This window comes from Staurois parvus, unplaced genomic scaffold (assembly GCF_062004578.1).
Source record: "Staurois parvus isolate SC_StPar_1 unplaced genomic scaffold, SC_StPar_1.0 ptg000394l, whole genome shotgun sequence".
In the NCBI taxonomy this organism is placed as follows: Eukaryota; Metazoa; Chordata; class Amphibia; order Anura; family Ranidae; genus Staurois; species Staurois parvus.
In genome coordinates, this window is record NW_028318190.1 from 7,577,741 (window position 1) to 7,605,719 (window position 27,979).

The 27,979-nt window shown below is 41.6% G+C and overlaps 1 protein-coding gene across 1 annotated transcript; it reads left to right on the forward strand.

The window, feature by feature from the left end:
* The first annotated feature begins 15 nt into the window (after positions 1–15).
* Positions 16–27,979, forward strand: LOC149455448 (fatty acid-binding protein, brain-like). The gene is made up of 4 exons (XM_089686300.1): positions 16–170; positions 11,650–11,822; positions 20,047–20,148; positions 26,043–27,979. The coding sequence occupies exons 1-4, from the start codon at positions 98–100 to the stop codon at positions 26,091–26,093; spliced, it is 399 nt and encodes a 132-aa protein (XP_089542426.1). The 5' UTR covers positions 16–97; the 3' UTR covers positions 26,094–27,979.

Here is a 27,979-nt window from a genome sequence, read left to right on the forward strand (position 1 = left end):
CAGTCCAGCACCATGTGATCACAGAGTGAGGCTATATATACTGAGACTGGAAGCAGGGCTCTGCTAATCTCTGCAGCAGCATTTATCCTCTTTCATCATGGTTGAAAGATTTGTGGGGACCTGGAAGCTGGTAGAAAGCAACAATTTTGATGAATATATGAAAGCTCTTGGTAAGTATAACCCAGATGCACAATATTTGTGACTGCATAAATGCTGAATGCTAGAGAAATCTGTTTTTTTAAACTGAATGACTGATGTTTTAATAGAGAAGGTGATAAGCAGAAAAACATCTGCTACATTATGGGGAAAAAATAAATAGTGAAAACTTCAAGACATAATTGATATCAGATCACTGGGATTTGCTATATTTCTGTTTTTTTACCTGAGGCATGCAAGAATTTAAAAAAAAAAAAAATCCTTATGCAATGAATGAATGGGGAGAGCAGTGGCAATGCAGGCAGTAATGCAGGCTGGATGGAGATTTGCTGGCACTGTAGATTTGCAGACAGAGGCCATGTGTGCAGACTAGACTGAAATCTGATACAAGGGACAGGATGAAGTGATAGGATAAGATGGGACCACCAATAAATGTGGATTACCAAGGTCGGATAGTGAGATTGCTATATGAAGAAAAAGGGAATTGACAGATGTACCTATGCAGAAGATTACCAAGGGGGCATAATGTCCTTTAATCAGAAGATTGTCATACAGCACTTTGCATTATGACGGGCTGCAAGGAAAAATGCATTGCAGGGATGGAATTTCATACATATACTCAGGCAAAAGCATTTCTTTTAAAAGAGCAATAATTGATCATAAAATTTAAATATTTTATACTTTGCTAAATGTATTTAAAATAATTATATTGATCAGAAAATTGTATATTTTATACTTTGCTAAATGTATTTAAAATAATTATATTAGATAATTGGCTAAATGTATTTTGTATAATTGAGCAATCCATTTTTAAATATTTCTATTGTATAATCTATTAATAGAATTTGCAAAAAGGTACATATAAAATGTAAGACCCATATGCTTTTGGATTGTTGTTGTCAATATCTTTGGTTGGCCAACACACAGAACCCATGAGCAGTGCACTGTGTTGTGTTGTGTTACACCTATCAGGAATGTATAAGCACACCCCAGATATCCAGCTATGCACAGGGCAAGTAGGATTCTCTAACCTTCCACTGTACATGCCTGGATGTTTTAAGTGAAAACAAACCAACATAAATGGTCACGCTGCACCAGTCAGCAACTACAAAACCAATCCATACAGTAAACCAAGTGAACCCTGACCGGCAATCTAAATTTCCATGCTTCAGCAAGCTATTATAGATTGCTGTGACTTCAAACTTATTTGACCTTCTCTTGAGAACCTACACAGCCTGTGCTTATTGTCTACACATCACAGGGCACACCTTCAACGTTTTACTTGGGAAAAGTGTCCTTGATATGTTTGCTGACCTTCCCTGCAGTCGGACTGCTGGGCTTTTAAATGTCTGCACCTCTGAATCCCAGAACACCCTCCAAGCCCCATAAATTTTCAGGAATACTTGAACCCACCAGCATGTCATTGCTAGCATCAATATGGTTCCACAATGAAAAGTGTACTTCCTATAAAGTCAAGGCACCAGTAGCTCATAGTGTTGGATGATGTGATCAAAAAATCCAAGAATGATCTACACCCCCATACACACATTCTCCCCTGATCAACACTTCTGCTTTATCAATTTTAACAGGAAAGTCTGTTTAGAGTGATTATTAGTCCTCATGCACACTTGATGTTTTTACATCGGCGGTTTGTGGCTTTTGATGAATTTTTCTACAGCTAGTAAACCCCCCAGCATGTTATCCTATGTGTCCATGCACACAGACTGTAATTGTTTTTGGCTGGAAAAAAACCCAGGACTAGCGGGTTTCTAGAGAAGTGTTTTAACTGTAAATACACTCTAATGCTGAAAAAGCTGCAAACCGGTGTTGTTGGACTTTTTTTGGTAAAAAAACATGCTAAACACAGGAAACCGCTAATGCAAAAAAAGCTGAAACACCTGTTTTTAATGTGACTTTTCACAGCTAACATTACCAGTGTTATCAAAACACCCAGTGTGCATGGAGCCTTATCCCTTGCTGCAAAAAACCCACATCGGTGTGTGCATCCTAATGCAGGGCTTAAAATTTTGAGCCTAGACCTACTAGCCAGGCACAGACCTTACTCTCCACCAGTTGCCCCACCCAACCTTGCCCAGGTCCGCCCCAGCCACACCCCCTTAACGCTTATGAAATTACATTTTTCTTTAGAATACATAGTCCAAAATATAAAACTGTACACAGTAATGTATATCCCAGCTCCCCTGTACTCCATTATAGTGATAGGACATGTATACAGTAATGATTACTGTATACATGTCCTATCACTATAATGGAGTACAGGGGAGCTGGGATATACATTACTGTATACATGTCATATCACTATAATGGAGTACAGGGGAGCTGGGATGTACATTACTGTGTACATGTCATATCACTATAATGGAGTACAGGGGAGCTGGGATGTACATTACTGTGTACATGTCATATCACTATAATGGAGTACAGGGGAGCTGGGATATACATTACTGTATACATGTTATATCACTATAATGGAGTACAGGGGAGCTGGGATATACATTACTGTATACATGTCATATCACTATAATGGAGTACAGGGGAGCTGGGATATACATTACTGTGTACATGTCACATCACTGTGATATATATTACTGAGTAATGTATATCCCAGCTCCCCTGTACTCCATTATAGTGATAGGACATGTTGTATGCAGTACTTGCTGTCCCCGCGGCGGTGGAGAGGGTGTCTCCTCTCAGCGAAGGAGAGTGGACCTCTCCTGCACCTGTCCCCTTGGCGGCGGTGCCGCAGAAGCCAGAAACCGAAGTTGTAAACCAGAACTCTGCTTCACAATGAGGCTTGGAGCGCATGGTGCACATTGAAGGGAAATACACATCACAAATTCCCAGCACACTTACCAGCCAGCCTGCAAAACAACCAAAGTGGCCCTGTCTAACAGTTTGCGTTAAAAACAGGTTTTTGTGTGCACACATTTGCAGATACAGTATATAAAGAAGCTGAAGGTCCCACATCAAGGGACCTCTGTATATACTATGGTCCTAACTCTAAATTTCCAGAGCTTCTATAGTAGGAGCATATATACGAATGAGAGAAAACCCACCCCTCAAAGGCACAAGGATGCACATGATGCCCTGCAAGAGCACAATGGCAGCAAAGGCATCCCATGCATCCCTGCACCCAATTTGTTCTATTGTACAAAAAAGTGACACCCCCCCCCCCCCCCCCCAACCTATAACTGGCCTTTGCAGCAAAGCCAGTTAGGTTGTAGCAGTTTTATTTTCTTAAGTGAAAAATATATTGCAGCTTTTCAGTAAGTATTGTGATTTTTAGTTTACTATGTGCCTGAATGTAGTAGTTTTCTAATTTCTCCATGCATTTTGGGTCATATTTTCCATGCTTGCATTTCATATGTACACATGCACAAGGGAACATCTGGCCTTACAATGCAACTGTTCTTTTTAAAGCATCTGCTGCGAGACAATCAATTACTTGATAAGTCATGCAGATTATTTTAAGTTCCACAGTGCAAGTAATTTGAACTAGAAAGGTCTTGTTCAGTGACATTGCTAGTTTCAACAAATCTCTTGTTTCAATTAGTATAAGGGTCCATGTACACTGGCTTAAAAAAACCCCGCTGCTTCTAGAGAACTTTGGCCTCTTGAAGCAGGTCAGTGTTATCCTATGTGTCCATGCACATTAGGATGTTTCGAGGCATATGTTAAGCACAGCATTTAGAGGCAGAAAAAAAGGTTTTCTGCCAGAAAAAAAAGCCGAATGCTCCTAAAAGCTTCTAAATTCTGGTAAAAACACCCTCTATATGAGATTTTTTTTTCTCTGCCAAGGGAAGTGGAGTTTTTTTAAACCAGTGTACATGGGCCCTAAGGATAAGAGACCTTGTCAACTTGCTAATGAATGACAAATTATGTTTCTGAGAAGGGCCCCTGCCTTGCCCTTGAATTACCTTATCAGCACTCTTGTTTGCTCCTCAAGGCAAAGCCAATACCTGGTAGTGCATGGGCCTAGTATCCAATTGTTAGGTCCTCACATGAACGAGGGAGTGATGCTACTGCTTCCCTGGGTCGCCAACACCAGTCTTGGCACGGGCTGAAAATCTGAAGTGGTCAGGGAGTGTTGGTAAGGTAGAAAAAAATGGGGTCTTTGAAAGAAAACTGTCACTTTCTCCTGCATTAAAGAAGTGCAGGAAAAAAAAAAAACGAGCTTCTATATAGCTGAAGCATCAATACAATACTGCAGCTATCCCCTGCCAGTTCGAAGACCAAGAACTAAGATAATGTGACTGCTGATTGCCAGTTCCCAGTCCACTCTGAGCAGAGAATGGTGACTGTCATTCACCGCTCTCCGCTTTATGCCTCCAGTGCTCACTGGAGTGACGGGCTGGGGGGTGGTCGGCGAGTGGCTGGCTCAGGCTCTCGGCGATGTACTGAGCAAGCTGCTGGTTAGTCATCTTGGTGGATACTGACAATATTGTGGGTCACAGGAGTGCAAAAGTGTACTCTTGTGACCCACAAGAGAAGTTTGACCAAACGAGCTTTATTCATACTTCAATAGATCCACAATGTGGGACTACCCTCAGGCACCAGCACTGGGCAGTAGATCCTGAACAGAAATGTCTGTTTGGCTTAACATTCCCAGTAATGTTCATAAAAAGGGGAAGAGGGATAAGATGAGGCACTGGCGGTTCTCGGACAAAATTTGACTTTGGCAGAAACGGTGGTTAAGGAGGATTTTTCTAATCTATGCATTTAGTAGTTCCCCAAAACAGCAGCCACCCAGTGCTGTTGGGGGACCTCTCTGACTTGAGATCCCTGACCAATCAACATGTCTGATTTACTTTAATGAGATTGACTTTTCCTTCCTCTTTCCAAGCTCTCCCTCCAACCCAGCATCTTCTGTTATGGGGGAGGGGGGGCCATGTGACCACCTATGTTGCAGTCCTTGGGACTGAGTGGCCTGTTGCTTGGCCTATACCTTGGAGAGAGGGTGACCCAATCCGTTCTAAAGGTTTAGAACTGCAAAGGAACAAAAGCAAGGGAGCATGGGGAAAGTGAGTATAAGTTGGTCAGAGTATTAAAAGTGAATTTGTCACTGTTCTGAAAGGGCCTATAGATAGAAGGGGTTTGCATGCTTGGGGATGATTAGGGAAACTGTCTTCTTAGTGCTCCATAAACCAGTATATACAGCTTGGCCACATTCACGTATACTCGGACTATGGAAGTATAAAGTTAATGCAAAGGTTTAACTTCAAGATGAAAACAACACTAATTGTAAATGTGTTTCTAAGCCTCTTGCACACAGGTGGCTGAGCACGTGCAACATACATTCCAACATATTTCTCCCACCCGGAAAGCCCATGGTGCTGCATACAACCTCCCATAGACATGAATGATTGTACTCTGGTATGTACTAGTGCTGTCACAAAAATCAGTATAGCATATGGGTGCTTTCTATACGTGAGCATCTGTGTACAATTTAGTACAGCTGCACACAGCCATTCATATCTGTAAGGTGGCACCTGGGCTTTCTGAATTGTAGGTTGCACGGACTCAGGCGCCCATGTGCAAAAGGCCCAAACTGATCATATCTCCCGTAGAACATTTACCTTGGATAATCTCCAGTCACTATTGATAGGTGGAAAAAAATCACCTATAACGGCTATAAATGTCACATTTTTGGACACTTCGTTTTGTGGGCAGAACACCACATACTGTCTTGGCACTGCAAAGATTGGACAGATGACCTGCTGTCCATCAAAGGTTATGGTGAGACATCTGCTAGTCTTTTACCAGCCATTTCTCTTCCTAAAGCTACAAAATAATTGTTGCCTTACTCCTGTCTTTTGAAGCTATAAAAATAATTGTTGGCTCAGGCCTGTCCTTTAAAAGATTTAAAAATATTGCTGACCTAAAGATTCATTCTAAAGCTATTCCTGATGAAATCTGCTCTAAAATGTACAAGACCCTACTCCATACAATTCCTGCTAAGGTCACATATGCTGGAATAATAGACTTCTATGTTGTGCATGGAATTTGCGCGCTTGTGCTGTAGGGGGATGGGTACCAATTAATGGCATCCTTGTCTAGGGCCCACTTACATGTTAAACTCCTAGTTAGCTAAGTGACTGAAAACAAAGGATACTATACAACTTCATGATACAAAGGATGGCCAGTTCCCTTATATAGAACCATACACCCTTACAACAATCTAGATTTGGTTTGTCCATCTGTGCAAAAGGACCAATAAATGTAAACTAGTAGGTTATTCAGTGAAGTTGTTTGGTTATTTAGTAATCCAGGATTTTTTAAAGATTTGATTTTCAGTCTTTTATATTATAATCTACTGGTTTCAAGTGTGTGATCTATACATAAACCAGTGATTTTTCAAATCTGTTGCCATTTGCAGTTAGTGTATACAATCCTACTTGTATAAGATTTTGCAAGTCACTACCAATATTAAGTTTAGCTTGTAAATGACACCTGTGTTCCTGCCAGAATGATCCTGGTTCAGGCACTTCTGTTTTAGGGTGACACCAATGGTGGAAATTACATCATATATACATTGAACAGAAATAGTTTACGGTTACATCAGCAAACCCATCCTAAGAAATACTATGCAACCATTGCTAGGGTGCATGTAGAGAGAATGAATTTGAAGTGCAGACTTTGGCTTTAGTTCAAAGGGTTGAACATAAATCTAATAGAAATACAAATTTTAGGAACTGCAACAATTTTTATACAGTCCCATTTTTCAGGGGCTCAAATGTAATTGGACAAATGCATATACTCATAAATGTTCATGTTTAAGATTTTGTTGAGAATCCTTTACTGACAATGACTGCTTGAAGTCTAGAACCCATGGACATTACCAAAGACTGGATTTCCTCCTTTCTGATGCTTTGCCAGGCTTTAATTGCAGCGGTCTTCAGTTCTTTGTGGGTCTTTCTGCCGTTATTTTTGCTTTAGCAAGTGAAATGCATGCTCAATGGGGTTTAGATCAGGTGATTGATTCGGCCATTGAAGAATATTCCGCTTTTCCTTCAAAAGCTCCTGGGATGCTTTTGCAGTGTGTTTTGGATCATTGTCCATCTGTACTGTGAAGCACCATCCAATCAACTTTGCTGCATTTGGCTGAATCTGGGCTGACAGTATATCTGTAAACAATGCAGAATTCATCCGGCTGCTTCTGTTACATCAAACACCAATGACCCAGTGCCACTGGAAGCCATGTATGCCCATGCCATCACACTGCCTCCATGTTTTACAGATGACATTGTGCTTTGGATCATGAGCTGTTCCAAGCCTTCACTTTTTTTTTTTTTTTTTTTTCCCTTCCCGTCATTCTGGTACAGATTAATTTTAGTCTCATCTGTCCAGAGAATACTTTTCCAGAACTGGTCTGGCTTTTTAGATGTGTTTTTTGGCAAGTCTAATCTGGCTTTTCTGTTCTTAAGGCTTATGAATGGTTTGCACCTTGTGGTGAACCCTCTATTTGCTCTCATGAAGTCTTCTCTTGCCTGTAGACTGACAATGATACATCCATGTCCTGGAAAGTGTCCTTCACTTGTCTGGATGTTGTGAATGGGTTTTTCTTTACCATAAAGAGGATCCTGCGATTATCAATCTGTCTTCAGTGGATGTCCATGCCCTTTTTTTTTTTTTTTTTTTTTTTTTTTATGTTGCTGAGCTCACCAGTGCATTCTTCTTTCCTCAGAATGTACCAAACTGTTGATTTGGCCACTCCTAATGTTGCTGCTATCTCTGATGGAATTTTTTTTTGTTTTTGAATCCTTACAATGGCCTGTTTAACTTGCATGGACAGCTTATTGAATGCATGATGTAGGTTCACAGCAATAGATTTCAAATGCAAATACCACACTTAAAATTAACTCCAGACCTTTTACCTGCTTAATTGATGAAGAAATAATGGAGTAGCTCACACCTGGCCATGAAACCACTTTTGATTCAACTGTCCAATTACTTTTGGTCCCTTGAAAAAGGGGGGGTCGCTACTCTTAAGAACTGTAATTCTTAAACCCTTCCTCAAATTTGGATGTACATACCCTCAAATTAAACCTGAGAGCACTTTCAGCCCATATCCATTATATAACAATAGCTTGAAATGTTTTGGTAAATACCTGTAAAAAAAACTAGAATTGTGCCTGTATTCAAATATATGAGAGATTCACATCTACTGTAACATGTGCATTACTTTTTATAACCTGGCTAATTTTAAAAATGGTTTCAGCAAAACCAGGGCTCTGCTTTAAATTCATGCTATTACCCTGAATAATTTTTATAGAAGTCAACTGTTCCAGATTTGCTGGGATAGTCCCCAGTCTTGGTTCTTTGTCCTAACAATGCTGTGTCCCAGAATTATATCATAACTCGTATTTGAGTATTGGCTTGTGTTCAGTCTGAACCCACAAGTTAGCTGACATTGCTGGGCCAATGAACTATGGGTAGGAGGTCCCCTGCCCACTATTGATGCACACAAAGGAGAAGGCATGATCATGACATTGACCTAATATGGGCATATGGCCATATTAGGTTAATTTCATTGCACTTGCATGCCCATGTGGCCATATTAGCTCAATGTCAGTCATCCATGCCTCTTTGTACATGTGCAGCTGCATGGTGGGGAACCTCTTGCCCATAGCTCATTAGCCCAGCAATGACAGCCCACATCATGGTAAAGCTTGGACTGAATTTAAGCTCATTTCGATTACGGCGTATGTACAGTAACTCACAAAATGGCATGAACTAAAGGTGGGTGGCTCATACTTGGAGGCAGGGCCACCTGGAAGGTGGGCTTTTAAAGTATGGGCTGTGAGCAGGTTGATGGTGTCCCAGGGACTGTGACTTATAGGTTGACAAGTGTGGAATTTATGGGAATGGAATCTGAACCTATATACATATTGGACATTAATTCTGAATGTCAATAGCTGTAGTCTTTGTTGTGTCCTAGAGAGGGTTAAAGAGCAGCCTTGGGTTTGCCTGTGTTCAGCCCCAAGGGACAATTGTGATATTGTTAATGTGTCCACACCAGCAGCTATCTATGGGTATGGGGGAAGGGTGAGTGTGTTCTGCAGAACTGAGCTGTCTAGGCTTCATGTGGTAAATGTGTTAAAAGGCAGCATAGTTGCACTCGTAATTTACTAATTTACTCTTTTCCTTTTTTTTTTTTTTCTCTCTTTCTTATGTTAATATACTTTTCTGTATTGTACATTTCAAAAGTGCTTTGTTTTCGTTGAAAAGAACACTTGAAAGTGTGCTGTTTTACAGTCTACTTATATTCAATAAAATCGTTTGTAAACAAAAAAAAGGCAGCATAGTAAATGAGTCGCTTAATTCTTTGCCACAGCACAGCTGCTTCAACCTTAAACTCCTTGGCGCTTTATATAGTTGTTTAAACAAGAACAATATTTCCATTACAGCTGCCATGAAGTACACGTCAAAGTCTTTGGCTGCTAGGGGTATTTTCAGAGCATGTGCCCTCTTGACAAAATCTTAATTGCATTGCTGGTTTTCTAAAATCTGCCACATTATGGCAGTAAATTACATACAAAACTTTCATACCTTCATTTGAACTATATCTATGCCAAGAACGTAGGGTTCTTGCCAAAGGAATCACATGTCCTATCTAAATGACCAACATTATGCTAACTGAGCTTCTGACCTTCTTGTCAAGGTTGTGAGAGAGGCCTGAAGGTTGAGCTTTCCACAGGTGTGGTTAATCCTTGTTTTGAATGGAAACAGTCTATACACATCCAATAGAGTAAAAGCCGTAGTATTAGAATCGGAGTCATCTGCTAACAGAACCTAACCAAATACAACAGAAGTACTGATAGTAGTGCATATGCAATGAGAACTTTGTTGTCCCAAGTAACCAGCTTTCAATGTCACTGAAGTTGCTGACATTGACCTAATATGGTCACAAGCATCCCTACTCCTTTCTGTGCATCAACTGCACCACAGCTCATTGGCCAAGGAATGACAACAGACTTCCAGGATCAGATCCAAACTCTGTTTAGACAAACACGGGCATCCCTTAAAATCATGAATGTATTGAATACCGGCAGATCCTGCCAGTATTGGCACTTCCTGGTGCATCCTGATAGTGCTAAAGCCTCATACAAATTGATGGGGAGTTGATGAATTTTCTCAGTTTACATGAGGCCTTAGCATTGTCAGGCTAAAGCTAGCCTTAGATTTTTTTTTTTTTTTTTTTTTTTATCAGCTAGCTTGCTGATCAAAAAACAAATTGATTCCCTCATCCATACATTCGAGGTGAAGGCAATGAAGGAATCCTCCCTGCTGTGCTATTGTGTTCCGACATGAATTGGCTGCATGTACTGATCAAGCACACATTTTTTTCAATATTCCTGTTCCAGAGGAGTTGATCATTAGGTCTATTCCCCACGAGCGGGACTGGCCATAAATGGATCTAAATTTGACCAGTCACTGCCAAAGAGGAGAAATGTTCCATCGTTGGTTATCTTCAGTCCCTGCATGGCAAGAAGTAGCAACATGTCAGCCTTCTGCAAGCGTTCCTTCAGTTGGCCATTGTATTTATCCGATCTGCACTTGCCTCTTACCAACAAACATGCCATTGTATACCTCCAGATTATGTAACTTTCACAAGATTCCATATACTCTTCATGCTGATTGCTTTGTGCATGCAGAAATGGGGAATAGGCATGAATATTGGCAACTTTGGTGTTGACAATACTCTACTAGGCCTCCTAACCTAGACCCATACTCTAAAACCCTAGGGCACAGGTGTCAAACTGGCGGCCCTCCAGCTTTTGCCAAACTAGAAGTCCCATGAGGCATTTCATGATTGAGTTACAAGCATGACTCCCAAAGGCATGGAGGGCTGCCAGTTTGACACCCCTGCCCTAGGGAGTAATGTTTGTCCCTGCATTATCTAAAATGTCATTGGGTCACCAAAAAATGCCTAAACTATCCAATAAATTTGTAGCCAGTCTGTGAGGCTCTTGCTGGTAGCCCTAAAGGGGATTGTACAATTGGATTGTAACATGGAGATGAGTAGGGAAAAGCTTGGAAGTGTTTGGCTTCAAGCCTAAACCTAAGTAGGGAGCCCACCAGGATGCCATCCCTGTACTAGGCCAATTTGCGGTCTAGGTATGCCCTGCAGCTGCAAGCATACACCCCATGTTTACATGCAGCTGCAGAGCAAGGATTGCCCAGGCCACAGGTGATTGGCCCAGTACAGTGACAGCTTACTGGTGGGCTCACTGACCATGGTTCAGATTAGGATCTGAACATGCCCAAGCTCATCCCCAGTGATGAGCTATACGCAGATTGTGGCAGAGAACAGGTGGGGAATGGAGTGCTTACAGTAATTTGTCTAGAGATGCACCTACTGCACATGGTGTATAAAAGCAATAGATATAGTAAAAGTAATACTATTAGCAAAAGGTAATCCATTCATGGGAAGTTTAGGTTTGATTTATTCTGTTTTTTTGTTTTCTCCAGGTGTGGGTTTTGCCACCCGCCAGATTGCAAGTGTCACCAAACCAACAACTATAATCAGTTTAGAAGGTGATGTTGTTGTGATACAGACACAGAGCACTTTCAAGAACACAGAAGTCAAGTTTAAACTCGATGAGGAGTTTGATGAAACTACAGCAGATGACAGGAAAACAAGGGTAAGAAAAATGAATCCTTATGATCTTCTCTGTGATGCCCAAGGGATTAGATTGTTTATGGTAACAATTGATACCATATCTGCCTTGAGTTTGTGTTCCATCTCTGCAGCACAAAACATGTTGGTAATTGAACCTCTTGCCAAACATGGAACATATACGAAGGGTGGGCACAGATGTGACCATAGTGACATGAGGTTGTCTGAGAGCAGACTCAAAATCATGTGACTGCTGTGAGCCAATCACAGCAGTCCCATTACAGAAGCTGCAGTGACAAAGGGTGAAGGGAATCTAATCTTTTGTGATTTTAAGAAGCTTCACATGAATAAGTGTATCAAAGAGGAACTTCACCATACCTACCCCCCCTTTAAATCCTATAACACTTGACCTTGTCTCAAATTAAAAACTTGGAGTCTTGTGTTGTCTTGCATAAAGCCAAAGTTCTCCCATGCTTGCCATCATTCATGAAGATTCAGTGCAAGTGAAGACCTGCTGCCAGTCTCTACCAGGTCTACGGGACCTGATGGAGAACCTGCAGTAGTGCTGGATCCCCGTGCACAAGCACTGTGGGGTCTGCGCCAGTTCCATGGCAGTGCCTGCATTGTCTGTGTGCAAAGGCTTGCAAGCCTCCTGAGATGTCTGTCACATGGCAGAAGGTAGTTTGCAAGACTTTGCACATGCAAGGACACACCGCAAGATCTCTTCCAGGTCCCTGTCGGCATGTCTTGGCCAGCTCTCGGACAGCACGCCTGGACATGCTTGGGGTCCTGAAACATTAATGAATCGGAAGGTTTTTTACTTTGAATTAAAACACTCTGCAAATTTGTGAGTGGGAGGGAAGAGCAGAGCGGACCTTGTTAGAATGGTTGAAAGTCCACTTTAATGTTAAAAGCTATACCTGGAAACTTTGCCCCCTGGTTCATATAAAAAGTGTAAGTCAGTCTGTGAATTCAGAACACCAGCCAAAAATGAGCTAAAAATGGATAGCCTAATAAAACATAATTCAACGAAACCAACTTTTGATGAAATATTCAGATTCAGTCCAGAAATTATCCCCATAGTACTTGCCAGGCATTTGCGGAAGCAGCACCATAGACTTGAATGGGAGGCTTCAACTCCTCCTGACTGGACACGAGGCGTCAGTTTTGATGTGACATGAACGCTTCCCTGTGAACAGCACTGTGTGCTGCCTTGTGCAGAGTATTTATAGGAGTTTGGGAAGCCTTTTTAATGCTTCTGAAATGCCTGTCTGACGCCTGCTGACAAAGCTAGTGTGCACGTAGCCTCACTGATGCAGTTGTGCATTTTAGAAAATTAAGTGACCTGTTGCTAGGCCCCAGTTAGAGGTGTATGTGTGTCTACTTTCAGAAGTAGAAGCAGCTTTGAATGGCTGTGTTCTCTGTAAAGCACTGAACGAATGACTGCACTGATTAAGATGAATAGTAGCTTAACAAGTGAATTTCAGCCTCGTGAATATGGGCATGTGACTATTCTGTTTACTGGTGTTATGACACTTGTGTGTTTTTGTTAAGGGAAGAACATCAGATCACATTAGCATATAGGATGAAGGTGTATTGGAGGTGAGAGATTATCTTTTGGCTGACAGATCTTTCTCATCCCTCTGTAGCCGGCTTTGTTATGATCCCAAAAGGACTAATCAGTGGGGTGATCTATTAAAACTGGTGCATGCAGAAGTTGGTGCAGCTGTGCATAGTAACCAATCAGCTTCTAACTTCAGCTTGCTCAATTAAACTGATTCTAAAGGAAAACCTTAAAAAAGTTGTACTTGCCTGCTTTGTGTAATGGTTTTGCCCCATTGCTCTTAGGGTTCCCTGCCAAGTGCCGCTTGCTATGGGGGCACTTAAGGAGGCTCGCTCCCAAGCTGTATGTCCATTCACACAGAGCATGGCTTGACCTCCCCCCTCTCCTCGTTGGCTCACTGGCTGTGATTGACAGCAGTGGAAGCCAATGGCTCCTGCTGCTGTATCTAAGCCAATGAGGGGACAGACCTGGAATTCCGCTGCTCTCATGCACATCACTGGATCGTGATGGGTCTCAAGTACTAGGCTGGGGATGGAGGAAACTGGTTGCAGAAGGGTTTTTTTTTTTTTTTTTTTTTTTTTTTTTTTTTTAACCTTAATGCATAGAATGCATTAAGATAAACTTGACTTTAGAACCTCTTTATGCTTTTAATATAACCTTGAAGCTGACTAGCTCCTATGCATAGTTGCACTACATTTTTGGAGGGTACATACTAAAACTGTAGCACTCAGAATCTGATGCAGCTGTGCATGGTAGCCAAATCACGATCCAGTGATGTGCATGAGAGCAATGGCTCTCCTGGGTATTTCCCTTATTGGCTGAGACAGCAGCGGTAGCCCCTGGCTGCCACTGCAGTCAATCACAGCCAGTGAAGGAGCAGAGGGCACTCAAGATAAAACTGGAAATGTTTTGGCTGAAGTTGTACTTGCCGTATATTAGGTGCTTCTATGGCTATGGTCCCATCCAGCACTGGAGGCTGCAACTGCAGGATTCCAGATGCAGCACCAGTTTCCAGACATGACTGCCACCATGCAGAATGCTGCTGGGGTTTGCCTTCAAATGGAACTAGAATGGCTTTTAGGTGACTTGTAGTCTCCAGTGCTAGATGGGATCCTTGGCTGTGACATAACAGCAGTCCTGACAGGTTCACTTTTAAAGTGAGCTTCATTGAGTACTTGTAATAACCAGCTTCCTCACTGTAAAATACTCCTGTTACACTGTTACCAAGGTTCGCGAAAACCTAACACTCACATGTCATACTCCTGTATTGTTATGCTTTGAATGACAGCTACTGTGTTCCCTGTGGCTGGGGTTGTCAATCCGCATTACTCAAAGGTAGTTGCTATAAACTGTGGTTGCAGCTAGGGAAACTGAAGATTAAAAATGATAGTGGTATTAAAGCCAAAACTAATGTATTACAGCTTACCAATCAGATGTGGTGGCTGCATTATTTCCCTTTTTTAGTTTTTTTTTTTTTTTTTTTTTTTTTAATCCTGTTTTCACTTGGGGATCTGACCAGTACCACACCTCCTGTATTAGAGTGCCCCCACTCTGGGTGAAGTGCAGGGAGCACCTTTGGACAGCAGCATTCAGTCTGGGGGGAATGGAGTGTTAGTGTATCTAAATCTGCTAGTACATCTAACAAATTGAACCCAAACTCCAGTTAGTAACTTTATAAGCAGTTACAGCAAACATTTAGCTTTTTGGGAAAGTTTTTTTGCATAAATAAAAGTGAACCATTGTAAGCACCCCTGTCAGTGGTAAATGGTTTGTATCATCTGTGTAACTGATACATTTTGGAGAGCTTGTTCTTTTGAAAAACTTGCTGGCTCACTAGATGAAAATAAAAAAAATCAAAGTGAATACAGCCATTACCTCTAAAAATTAGCCAGCTGCAATAAAATACATGTTTTGGGGCTTAATACTGCGTAAAGTACACCAGTAGTAAAATTAGGTTTTCAGTATGTCTGCTGTCCCTCTTGAGGCAGTTATACTGGACTTGTGTATGGAAGAGGCTGAACAGAATTGCCAGCCAGAACCTGCAACCCACACAGCTTAGCGCAGAGCAAATGGAAAGGTGGACGAGAATTTCTCAAAGTGTGTGTGTGTGTGTGTGTGTGTGGTGGGCTGGAGAAAGCAGGCAACTGATCACATTCTTTTTAGAAATGGCAGTCCAATTTCTCATCTGCAAAGGTGGGGGGGAGGGATGAACAGACCATGATCACTGCACATGCAGAGGAGAAAATATGGTACAAAGCTTATTGCCCTGCATATAAAGATTGCATTGTTGGGTAAATGTAGGTTGGGGGGGGGGGGGGAGGGTAGATTTCTCTTAAGGGAGCGCAACACACATTAGGGGCCCATTCACATTACTCTGCAGTAACATGTTACATGCACTGTTGCACCATTCCTTTTTTGAATGGTAACTGACACCACCAACACATCTGTGTAAAAGCACCCAGTACTGCAGTGCTGTGCATTGTCCTGTGACACAGGAGATGCAAGTATAATTTTTAGGTCTGTTGTACTGCATTAGGGAACCCATTCAAATGAACAGGCTACCTTAATGCAATACACATGCTTTAAACCCACTGCTACAGATCTGCTTATTTGTAACTAAAAACCATATAAATAAATGTTATATAGAAATAAAATTTTATAAGCTGAAGTCAAATGTTAGCAGTGTCAGGTCAGGCTGTGTATCCACTGTTGTAGTGCTTTAAGGACAAACCGTAGACTTTGCCAAGAGGTATATCTGTCATGTGACATCAGCGGCCCTGGAAAGAAGACAGATTTTGCTGAGGTTTTGGAATGGAAAGTATTTTGCATGTGGCTGTTACAAGGTGGTTGGAAAAATGTACTTGCTGGCTTAGGCAACAGTGTATCTGGAAGCTGAATGAATTTGGAAGGAAAGCCAAATAATTTGGGGAAAGAATGCCAAATATGTCTACTTTAACATTTCTTTTATATAAAATAAAGCTTAAAGGCTAAGTTCACTCACTACTTTATTTAAATAGAAAAAAAAATCCAGCTCTCCTATGCAACAAATTATCATTAACGTACCTCAGTTGCAAAAATATTCAAGCTCTTTGATCTGGAGAATAAGGCCTTGCCTTAGCCCTTAGAAATTTTTTTAGAAGGCTTTTTCAATTCCTGGAATGTAGAGGGAGGACCAAGGAGCCAGTAGGACCCTGGAAGCAGATTACCAGCTGATCTCATTAGCATACACATCCCGCACTGACCTCAGTGCACACCATTCACCTATCAACTCTTATAATTTTTTTTTTCACGGCATCCCCAGGATCTCTCCCCACGTGCATTTGCCTGGCTATCCCAGTGTCCCTTCAGACTCGGGCCACATGCAGACCACGGGTCACCCCTGCTGTGATTAGGATTGCCACCTCATTGCTTTAAATAAAACACATATTAATTACACAGGTTCTGTGGCCGATTAAGGTGATAAACACTGCCTTATCCCAGAAGGGAATAGGAACCTGGCCTGATCTTGGAGCAGATGACTTGAACATACCTGATGAGACAGTATTAATCTCTCAAATGCGTGTTTTTAGCTCACTTCTGGTGAGTGCGCCTTTCACTTAAGTCACATCTGTCACCCCTGGATAAGAAATCCAACCACTTTGGTTGTGATCTGACGAGATCCTCACGTTCAATTGTTTGGACTGTTTTTTTACCACTACCACCATCATGTGGTTATTACTCTGCACTTTATATATTCTATTTTAAAAACAGTGTGAAAAATAACTGAATGCATTAGACATGTCACCTTTTACCACTCTTATGATCTGAATTATTTAGCTATTCTATACATTTTGTATTAGTGCTGCACCTGTTTATATTGACATAGCTGTAACTGTCAGTTTTGTAATGTTGCAATGCCTCATGGGAAATGTAGTTCCGCAACAGCTAGAGAGCCGCAGGTTGCCTACCCCTGGTATAGGTAAATCTAAAGGAGATAGTATAGTGTGTGGCCACACTTATACATCTAAAATTAACTAGTTGTGCTTTCAGTGTTCTGTTAAAGGCACCCAAAGTGTGGCAAACGCACCAGAAACTTCACTAACGCACAGTGCTCTGCTTCAAAAAATGTTTGGTGCTCTTCTGGGGCAATTGTTTGCATGAATGGCAGCCCAGTCAAGTGAATGGACTGTCCTATGCGTGACAAGTGAAAACACCCAAACAAGCACATGCGGAAATGTGAACGGGGCATCCATCTGTTCCCTCCTATGTACTTGTATAAAGATGGCCATACACTATGCAATCTGATTGTAGGAGGACACACCTGAACAGAGATTGTACATAGTTCTGGTAAATCTAAAGGAAATTTAACAATCTATTCAACTGGTATCAAATCACAGGCCCTTGTACTACAGAGCTGATAGGGAGTGTTCACCACTCTGGACCACATCCCCATCATTACCTTTCTCCTATCACACCCTCTTCTGTAATGCAACAAGGAAGTGAAGGGTTCTGAGAAGTGGCCTACAGGAAGTGAATGCTGAGACCATCAACAGGATATGATGCAAATCTGTTCAAAATCTCTCAAACTGACAAATTAAATGTCCTGGTGAATGAGGTGAGAGAAAAGTACATTGGGATGGCTGGGCTAGAAATGGTATTGGAAAACTTCTATTAAATTCTGCTCAAAGGTGAACTTATTATTAAGGTACCACTAAAAATGCTATACAAGGCTTGTCCTAGCATTTACATCACGGGGACATTATTATGGTACACTACTACAGCATACCTGGCTTTTGCTCTTTTCCCATATTTTCAACAGAATTGCTAATCACTTGGAAGGCACCATAGTTGCGTTTAACACATGCTTGTTACATGCGTTGCATTGGGGCAGCTCATTAATTTTGAACATGAATGGTAACCTATTCCTTGCCATGTCTTGATGCTCGCTATACCACAGGAAACAAAGGTGCTGTTTCCATGTAGGTTAGGGCTTTGTTAATCAGGAAAGCAGTCTTCCCTCCTGGGACCAGACTGGCCAAGCCATACTTCACCCCTCTAGACAGCTGCATCTGTGACTGTCACTCCTGCCCTCCCTCCCCATCCACTGCACCCGTCAACAGGCGCATGGCTAAGGTGTTGGGAACTAGAGGTGGGTAGAGCTTGGTGGGGAACTGAGACTAGTTCCTCATCAGGTTCACTTTATTGCTGCTTGACAGATCACAGCAGTGGGCAAATCTACAGCCACTCTTTAGTCCAAAAGCAGCTTTAGAATCTGACCATTGTAGTGTGCGGTCAGTCACGGGCAAGGCAGGCCTGATGGGAACTAGTCTGAAAGTTTCCCATCAGGCTTCTCCCACCCAAAAGGCTCATTGGCCATAAAATTGTTGGTTGGATGAAGCCTCATGGGGGAACTGTGACTAGTTCCCCATCAGGTCTATCTTGCCTGTGATTGGCAGTAGACTCCTTTCAAAGGTGCTACTGAACTGAATAGTGGCTATGGAATATGCAAACTGCCATCTGCTGTCAATCACAGGTAAGTCAGATCTGATGGGGAACTAGTCTGAGTTCTCCAAGCTCTGTCCGTCAGGTCGGTGTGACTTGCCTCATTGGCCACTAGGATGCGAGTAGAAGTAAATGTAAGGCCTCATGTACACATGAACTTGACTACTGTAAACTTTTAGCTCTCCTAGCAACAGAAAAAACACGTGTAAATGTGGCATTGCATTTAGCCACATTTACTCACGTTTAGCACCTGCACATTTACTCGTTTGATTGGCCAGAGTAGTTTCTATTGACACGAATAAATGCCCAAGTGCTAAACATGGCTAGCGTTTAAACGTGTTTACACAGTGCCTTTTTGTTCGTGGGGGTTTTTTTTTGTCAAACATTCCTCTTCTGGACAAGATTCTTCTGTGTTCAGGAGACTACGTTTTTGTACACTGCTGCTCCTAAATGTGAGTTTAGAAGCTTTTGGATTTTTTTTTTTTTTTTTTTTTGCCAATGTGCCTGAACTCAAGCTTTTACCAGAGTTTAGGAGCAGCAGAGCTTAGGGGCTGTTAAATGTTCCTCTCTTGAACATAGAAGAATCTCATGCAGGAGAGGAATGTTTTTGACAAAAATAAGCGAAATGTGACAATAGCACATCTAAACGCTAGCCGTATTTAGAGCTTGGGCGTTATATTCAGGTCAATGGAAAATACTCTAGCTTTGATGTGTATTCATTTGATTGGCCAAATGCATTGCTGTGTTTACACGCATTTTTGCTGCGTTTAGTTATTCTGCTGCCAGGAGAGCTAAATGTCTAGGGGGTTCATGGTTGCATGCAGTCTTGGCCCCTAAATTCTGGTAAAAGCCTACATGGACACATAGGCTTTTTTGAGTTGAGCTCAGGGGCTTTAGCAAAACTGCCAAAAGCTCCTAGACATGTTTAGGAGCAGCCGTGTACCTAAGGCCTCGTACACACTAGATGTTAAGCTCTCCTGGCAGCAGAAAAACACTAAATGTGGCATAAGCGCTTGTAAAACACAAAACCGTGTTTAGTGATTGGACATTTTATTCTCAAATATGCCAGTTGTGTACAATACCCAATGAACTAAATTGTTAGTGCTGTTTTGAAAGCACTTTGAAATATTGTATACCTAACATTAAACAATGAAGTTGCCTAGAGCCACTTGTAATATAAATATATATTTTTTTCCTTTTTTAGTCCCTGGCAACTCTAGAAGATGATAAACTGAAACATGTTCAGAAATGGGATGGGAAAGAGACCTTGCTGGTACGAGAAGTAAACGATGGCAAACTTCTCCTTGTGAGTATATTATCTATATATACATTTACAGGAGTCAATTCTTCAGTTTCTTCTGCATACATTTGCAGAACACTGAGACAGACGTCCATACATACTCTATGGGTTTGACCTCTACGTCTGACTTTGAGTTGAGATTGCTTTGACTTTCCATTCACTTCAAACAATTGCTCAGCTATGTTTGCAGAGCTATCTTGTTCAAACCACTTTACATTGTTAACCCTTATACAGACATATCCAGCAGTCATCTGTGCACTCTTGCTATGGGGAGTTTTCAGCGCCCCCTATTGAGATGTGTGAAATGTATATTCAATGTTAATGCAACATAAAATTTAAAGAATTGTTTTGCTCTGCTAAAGATTATTGTATAGTCGCTTGCCCTCCTGAGGATTTACCCCCTTCCTGACCAGGCCATTTTTTTGCATTATGGAGCTGCATTACTTTAACTGGTAATTGTGCAGTCATGCAATGCTGCACCCAAATGCAATTTACATTTTTTTTTTTTGGGGGGGGGGGGGTTGTTTTTTCTCACAAACTGCTTTCTTTCGGTGGTAATTGATTGTCTGTGCATGTTTTTTTTTGCGCAAAAAACAATTTTGACTTTTTGCTATTAAACATGTCATATAAAAAAATTTAATTTAGGACAAAATGTATTCTGCTACATGTCTCTGCTAAAAAAAAAAAAAAAATAAAAAATCTCTAATTTGGTTTGAGTTATAGCGTTTTACAAATGGCAGTGTGTATGTAAACATATGTATGTATATACTGTGTTTTTTTTTTTTTTTTATAGTAATGGTGGCGATCAGCGACTTATAGCGGGACTGCGGCAGGCATTCTGACACTGGGGGAACGGACTTGGTGTCAGACATCCCCAGTGACACCAATAGTAATCAGTGCTAATCAAAAGCGCTGCTGCTGTACTAATGGCACTGGGCAGGAAGGGGTTAACATCTGGGGAAATCAAAGGGTTAACTGTGCTATTTCACATTATGTGCTATGTGCAAGAGCTGACAGGGAGAGAACTGTATTGTTTACATATAGTTCTCTCCCCCATTCGTAATACTCACAATCACCGAGTGCCAGTGAGTAATCGCTGGCCAGGACCCGGTGATTGACAGCCGAGGGCACAATAACAGCACAGGTAGGGCACGTGCGCCCCCTACCCAGAACTACAAAATTGTGTGTTTTTTGTGCTACCCTGTAGCCGTATTTCTGCTATAGGGCAGAGGAGAAATGTTTAAAGGCAAAACTTTCTCTTTTGGATAGTGGAGAAGAATTAAAATACTTGTCAGGTTTTTTTTTATTGCCATCTGTGCCCCTGCTAGGGGGATTCACTTTCTTTGTACTGTTTACTGCTATCGCTGAAAGTGAGAGAATGCTAAATTTTGGGTTTCCCCCAGAACAGAGAGGAAATCTTCCAATGGGGAAACTAGTTCTGATTTAAAACCAGGGATTCCCTCACTTTGGATGGCTTTTCTCTCCTGTATTTACTATGGGAGAGTAAGTGAAGGGGAAATCTCCAATGAGACACATGGCAAAAAAACTGACAGGTTATTATGCCATCCAAAATGGGGGGGAAAAAAGTTTGCCTTTTTAGTATGAAACATTTGAGCTTCCTTGTACACACTTCGTAGCACTCAACTTGTATATAACACAAAGATTAACACAGCATGTACATTATGTCTCAATGGGGAAATAGGACTTTTCCACCTAAAACTAATGTTTCAAATGTTAGAGAAATGACTCAGGTCTTTACCTCCAAGACTGCATTCATGCGATATCTGCTTGAGTTCCTGGGTACACACCCTCTGTAGCAAAAACTGGAGTCCTGCTCTCCCTGTTGGATTTTCTACAGTTGCAAGAAAAAGTATGTGAACCCCTTGGGATTACGTGGAGTTTTGCATGAATTGGGCATAAAATGTGCTCTGAACGTCATCTAAGTCACAACAATAGAAGAACATAGTCTGCTGAACATAATGCTACACAAACATTAGATGTTGCCATGGTTTAATTGCACATAACGTGTAAACATTCACAGTGCAGGGAGAAAAAAGTATGTGAACCTTTGGACTTAATAACTGGTTGACCCTCCTTTGGCAGCAATAACCTCAACCAAACGTTTCCTGTAGTTGCAGATCAGACCTGCACAACGATCTGGAGTAATTTTGGACCACTCCTCTTCACAACTGTTTCAGTGTAGCAATATTCTTGGGATGTCTGGTGTGAATCGCTCTTAAGGTCATGCCACAGCATTTCAATCGGGTTGAGGTCAGGACTCTGACTGGGCCACTCCAGAAGGTGTATTCTGTGCTGTTGCAGCCATTGTTTTGTTGAATTACTTGTATGCTTTGGGTCATTGTCCTGTTGCATCACCCATCCTCTGCGGAGCTTCAGTTGGCGGACAGATGGTCATACGTTTTCCTGCAAAATGTCTTGATAAACTCTGGAATTCATTTTCCCATCAATGACAACAATACGTCCAGGCCCTGAGGCAGCAAAGCAGCCCCAAACCACGATGCTCCCTCCGCCGTGTTTTACAGTGGGGATGAGGTTTTGATGTTGGTGTGCTGTGCCTTTTTCTCTCCACACATAGTGTTGTGTGTTCTTCCCAAACAACTCAATCTTGGTTTCATCTGTCCACAGTATATTTTGCCAGTAGTGCTGTGGAACATCCAGGTGCTCTTTTGCAAACTTCAAACGTGCTGCAATATTCTTTTTGGACAGCAATGGCTTCCTCCGTGGTGTCCTCCCATGTGCTTCATTCTTGTTTAATGTTTCCTTATTGTAGATGTGTCAACAAAAATGTTAGCTTGTGCCAGAGATTTCTGTAGGTCTTTAGCTGACACTCTGGGATTCTTCTTTACCTCATGCAGCATTCTGCGCTGTGCTCTTGCAGTCATTTTTACAGGATGACCACGCCTAGGGAGAGTAGCAACAGTGCTAAACTTTCTCCATTTGTAGACAGTCTGTCTTACCATGGACACATGAACATCAAGGCTTTTGGAGATACTTTTGTAACCCTTTCCAGCTTCATGCAAGTCAACAATTCTTGATCGTAGGTCTTCTGAGAGCTCTTTTCTGTGAGGCATGGTTCACATCAGACAGTGCTTCTTGAAACCAGTAAACCCAAAACAGATGTTTTTTTGTTTTTTTTTTTAAGGGCAGGACAGCTGTCAGCAACACATCCAATATCATCACACTGATTGGAGTCAAGGTTGGCTCACTCCTGGCTCCAATTAGCTCTGGCAGAAGTCATTAAGCTAGGGCCTCACATACTTTTTCCTCCCTGCACTGTGAATGTTTACATGTTATGTGCAATTAAGCCATGGCAACATCTAACGTTTGTGTAGTATTATGTTCAGCAGACTGTTCTTCTATTGTGACTTAGATGATGTTCAGAGCACATTTTATACCCAATTCATGCAAAACTTCACATAATTCCAAGGGGTTCCCATACTTTTTCTTGCAACTGTATACTATATATACTGCTCAAAAAAAAAATTAAAGGACACTTTTTAATCAGTGTATAGCATCAAGTCAAACTCCTGGGATATTGATCTGGTCAGTTAAGTAGCAGAGGGGGTTGTTGTTGTTTTCAGCTGCTTTGGTGTTAATGAAATTAACAGGTGCACTAGATGGGCAACAATGAGACCCCCAAAACAGGAATGGTTTTACAGGTGGGGGGCCTCCAGCAGGCCACTCTTGTGAATGTCTCTGACCAAACAGACTTTGAGGGTGGCCTGATATCCTCTAGTGGGCCGTGTACTCACTGCCCAGCACCATAGCGCTCAATTGGCATTTGCCATTTAACACCAGAATTGGCAGGTCCACTACTGGAACACGTGACAGACGTGGGGGTCTGGAGAAGCGTTATACTGCCTGTAACATCGTTCAGCATGAACATTTTGGTGATGGGTCAGTGATATGTCTGGGGAGGCATATCCATGGGGGGACGTACAGACCTCTACAGGCTAGACAATGGCACCCTGACTGCCATTTAGGTATTGGGATAAAATCCTTGGACCCATTGTCTGGACACACTGCACCAGTGTAGGGTCTGAGTTCCTCCTGGTGCACAACAATGCCCAGCCTCATGTGGTGAGAGTATGCAGGCAGTTCCTGGAGGAATTGATGGGAATTCAATGGCCCCCACGCTCACCTGTCCTAAATCCAGTAGACCACCTCTGGGATATCATGTTTCGGTCCATCCGATGCCGCCAGGTTGCTCCTCACTGTCCAGGAGCTCAGTGATGCCCTGGTCCAGATCTGAGAGGGAATACCCCAGGACACCATCCATCTCATTAGGAGCATGCCCCAACGTTATCAGGCATGCATAAAAGATATCCAGCATGATATAATTTCCCCCCCCCCCCCCATTTGAGATCTGAGTTTTCAAAGTGTTTAATCTTTTTTGAGCATTGTATTAAGGGAACTACAACAGGAGATTCTGGGACACAACTGTGCTGGGAAAACTCAAAACGACAGAGGCCAGGTGCTTATTCGGATCACCAGGATCCACTTATGACCTAAAATAACTCTTGGGTGGACTGATCCATTATCTTTTCATTGAATTTCAGTGTATAACTTATTCAGCATATACTGCCACCTTCCACCATGTGTAAAATAATATCAACCGCACTCACCAGATGAAGGTGAGTAATGAGCCTTATAGGATATAAGGGATCCTAAGCCCTCTAGATAAGATCAAATCTTCTTATTTGCCATTAAGGGGATAAAACGCCTCCACTTTATCCCTCCCATGAATTCCTCAATATAGCAGAGAAAAAAAGACTACATAGTGTAATACTGCCACTCACATGGTCAAATATAATGAGAGAGAGATTCAGTTGGATAGCAGAGGATGATCAGCCTTCCCCCTCTGAAGATGGCCGCTTGGAACGCACTCTGCTTGCGTTCCAAACACCGGAAGTGACGTAGACCCAAATTATGGCGGAACGGAAGTACATCAACGCGTTTCACCCCTCCCACAGGGCATTCTCAAGACACCACCTTCAGTCACTCACTGACATTTATACAGCTCAGGGAGACCTGAATTCCATCTGGTATGTAAATGTCCTTAAAGTAACCCCCACTGCACCGCATTGTTTGAGTCATTCACATTAATGCTAACAACCACCGCCCACTCCCCATAGCTCATCCTCTGCATCTAGACGTGAGACATTTTGATATTTGATTGGTGTTTTTCACTGTTGCACAGCTGCATAATCAGTGTGTGTGTGTGTGTCCATTATCTTGCTGACTTTTTTTTTTAGCTCTACAATTTGTTTAAGACGTGACCCTTTAGCAAAGCATATTGCTCAGTTTGTGTCCTTTTGTAATTTATGTATTCTGAATACACATTTGCAACCTTGGTTTTGTGCTGCCTGTGGTAAAGCAGCAGCTTAATTTTTTACAATTCAGCTTCATCAAATATACACATACTATGCAAGACTTTAAGACTCAACACTTTTGAGCAGTAGAGAGATACAAAGCAGCATGTCCTTGCTGGCAGGAGAGAGACCTGTGTTTACACACAGGCCTATCCCGTCTGCTTTCCCCGACGATTGCTGGGTGCCGGTGGGGAATCTCCTATCTAGCTGTACACTCACTATTAGGGGTGGACTGACAACTCATGGGGCCCCTATGTCCTTGCCCAAACTCAAAAAAGCCTATAAAAAAGGTACCAAGGGCATCTCATGGGGGCCCCCTACTGACCCCGGGCCCTCGGGCAGTGCCAGAGTTTCCAAATGGTCAGTCTGCCCCTGCTCACTACTTTACATTGTATCAAAGTGTCATTTCTTCAGTGTTGTCACATGAAGAGACTAAAATATTTAAGTGTGTGTCTAGTATTCACAAATCAAACACTTAACACTCTCCTTTTTTGATCTCCAATACAGACTCTTACCCTGGGAGATGTCGTCAGCACCCGTCACTATGAAAAAGCCTGAAAACAAGTTGCATCACCCCAAGTTCAATGTCTACAATATTTCTTTCTAACAGTTTTTAGTTCTTTCGCTACTTGTTTTCTCTATTGCCATCTGGGCCACAACAGCAGTATTATGAATCCTTGGGAAAAGTCTGAAGCACTGACTGAATACTTGCTCTAATTTTGTTTGTGCCTCGGTGCCAAAGACATGTTTTTTGCAGTTTTTGTATTCTCATAGCTGACTATTTTATGGAGGAAAAAACATCCCCTACATATTCATCACTGAAACTCTCTCAAAGGGATGAAGCAACACTTTTTATACAGGGATTATCCTGTAGCCTCATAGTATGGTTTATTTTATATAAAGTCATTCTGACTTTTAGAGGCGCTTTTATTGCCTGGCATTAATACATAGTCGAATCAGACATTTTGTGCATCCTGTTTATCAATTCCTAAATACTTTCTGTTCAACCTAAACCTTGTAAGACCCCATTTTACATTGCACTTTTAAAATGTGCATACGATGAACCACACCTAAAATGTGTTGCCATGGAAACCTAGGTTTTGCACGTTAATCGGACAGCAAGCAAAACTTTCTAAGGTACCATGCTGACAATGTCTTCAAGGGGAGGTGGAAGCCTCTTTGATAAAAGGCCCAATTTTTGATCAGCTATAGTTTAAATTTCCATAAATAGGGTTTATACAATAAGGTTCTTTTCACATGGGGCAATCCATTCCAATCAGCATGGGAGTCCGCTAACCGATTCCCTGCTGATTGGAGCAGAGTGGGCAGATCAGACATTCATGTCTGCAGAACAGACGGAGCCCACTCTGCTCTGTGGGTGACCAGTTAGACTGATATTTTGTTTACATCCAGCTACCCTCTAATTTGCCTAAACAAGAGGATAGATCCTCTTATTTTTGAATGGATAGGACCCGGAGGTAGGAGGGTGTAAACGAACACAAATCCCTTTACACCCACCTGTTTATAGGAATGCATGGGCCTTCTGATCAGGTCCTCCTGGAAAACAGAGGTGGGTCTGATCAGATTGGCCATTGGAAAGGGTCCTAAAACAAAAGGCCCAAGATTTAATTGGCAACTGCCTAAATTTGTATCTAGGATTTATGCAACAAGGCAAATCAATTGGCTACATCCCTTTCACTTATCTGACTGGTTGGGTTACTGCATTCTCTACAGTTTGAATCTCAGTGCCTTGTCAAATAAGCCCCTTAACACCACAGTCCCAAAACACACCAACATATTAAGCCACAATAGTCTGAGGCTGGGTACACTAGTTCTATTAAAATGATCTAAGGTTTTCATGGACTAGATAAATTCTGATTATTTGGACTCTTCTAAATAGTATTTTCTTTGGTGAAAATTTTAAACCAGATAAAACTTCAAGTATTTTAAGAAGCTAAAAGTGAGAGAATGTAGCAGGATGTGTATTGTACTAAACAAATCAACGAAGTGTTAAAATATACTATGTGCAGATTTGTTGACTGATAGTGTTCACCCTCCTATTTGCTCCATTGGAATAACTCTTGGTTGAAAACAAATATTAATTGTATACAATGTTGTATGCACAAGTTTTTTTTGTTTTTTTTTTTTTCTTTTTCTTTAAGTCCAGTTAAGGTTTTCCTAAAATGCTTCAAAAACTTCTGTTCTCATCTTCTACTGGCTAATAAACCATTCCTATAAATTTGAGTCAGAGGTAACAAGCACTGAAACTTTATGGTTTCCTTGATGGCCATATTGTAAAGACCTGTAAACTTCTGTCAAAGTTAAATATTGATTGTCAAAACTATTGTATTCCTACAATGAATGTTTTGTAGACAAAATAATTCCATGTCAAACTTCTGTTTTACTAAACAATTTATCTACAGTAAATAGTGCTTGGTTGTAAA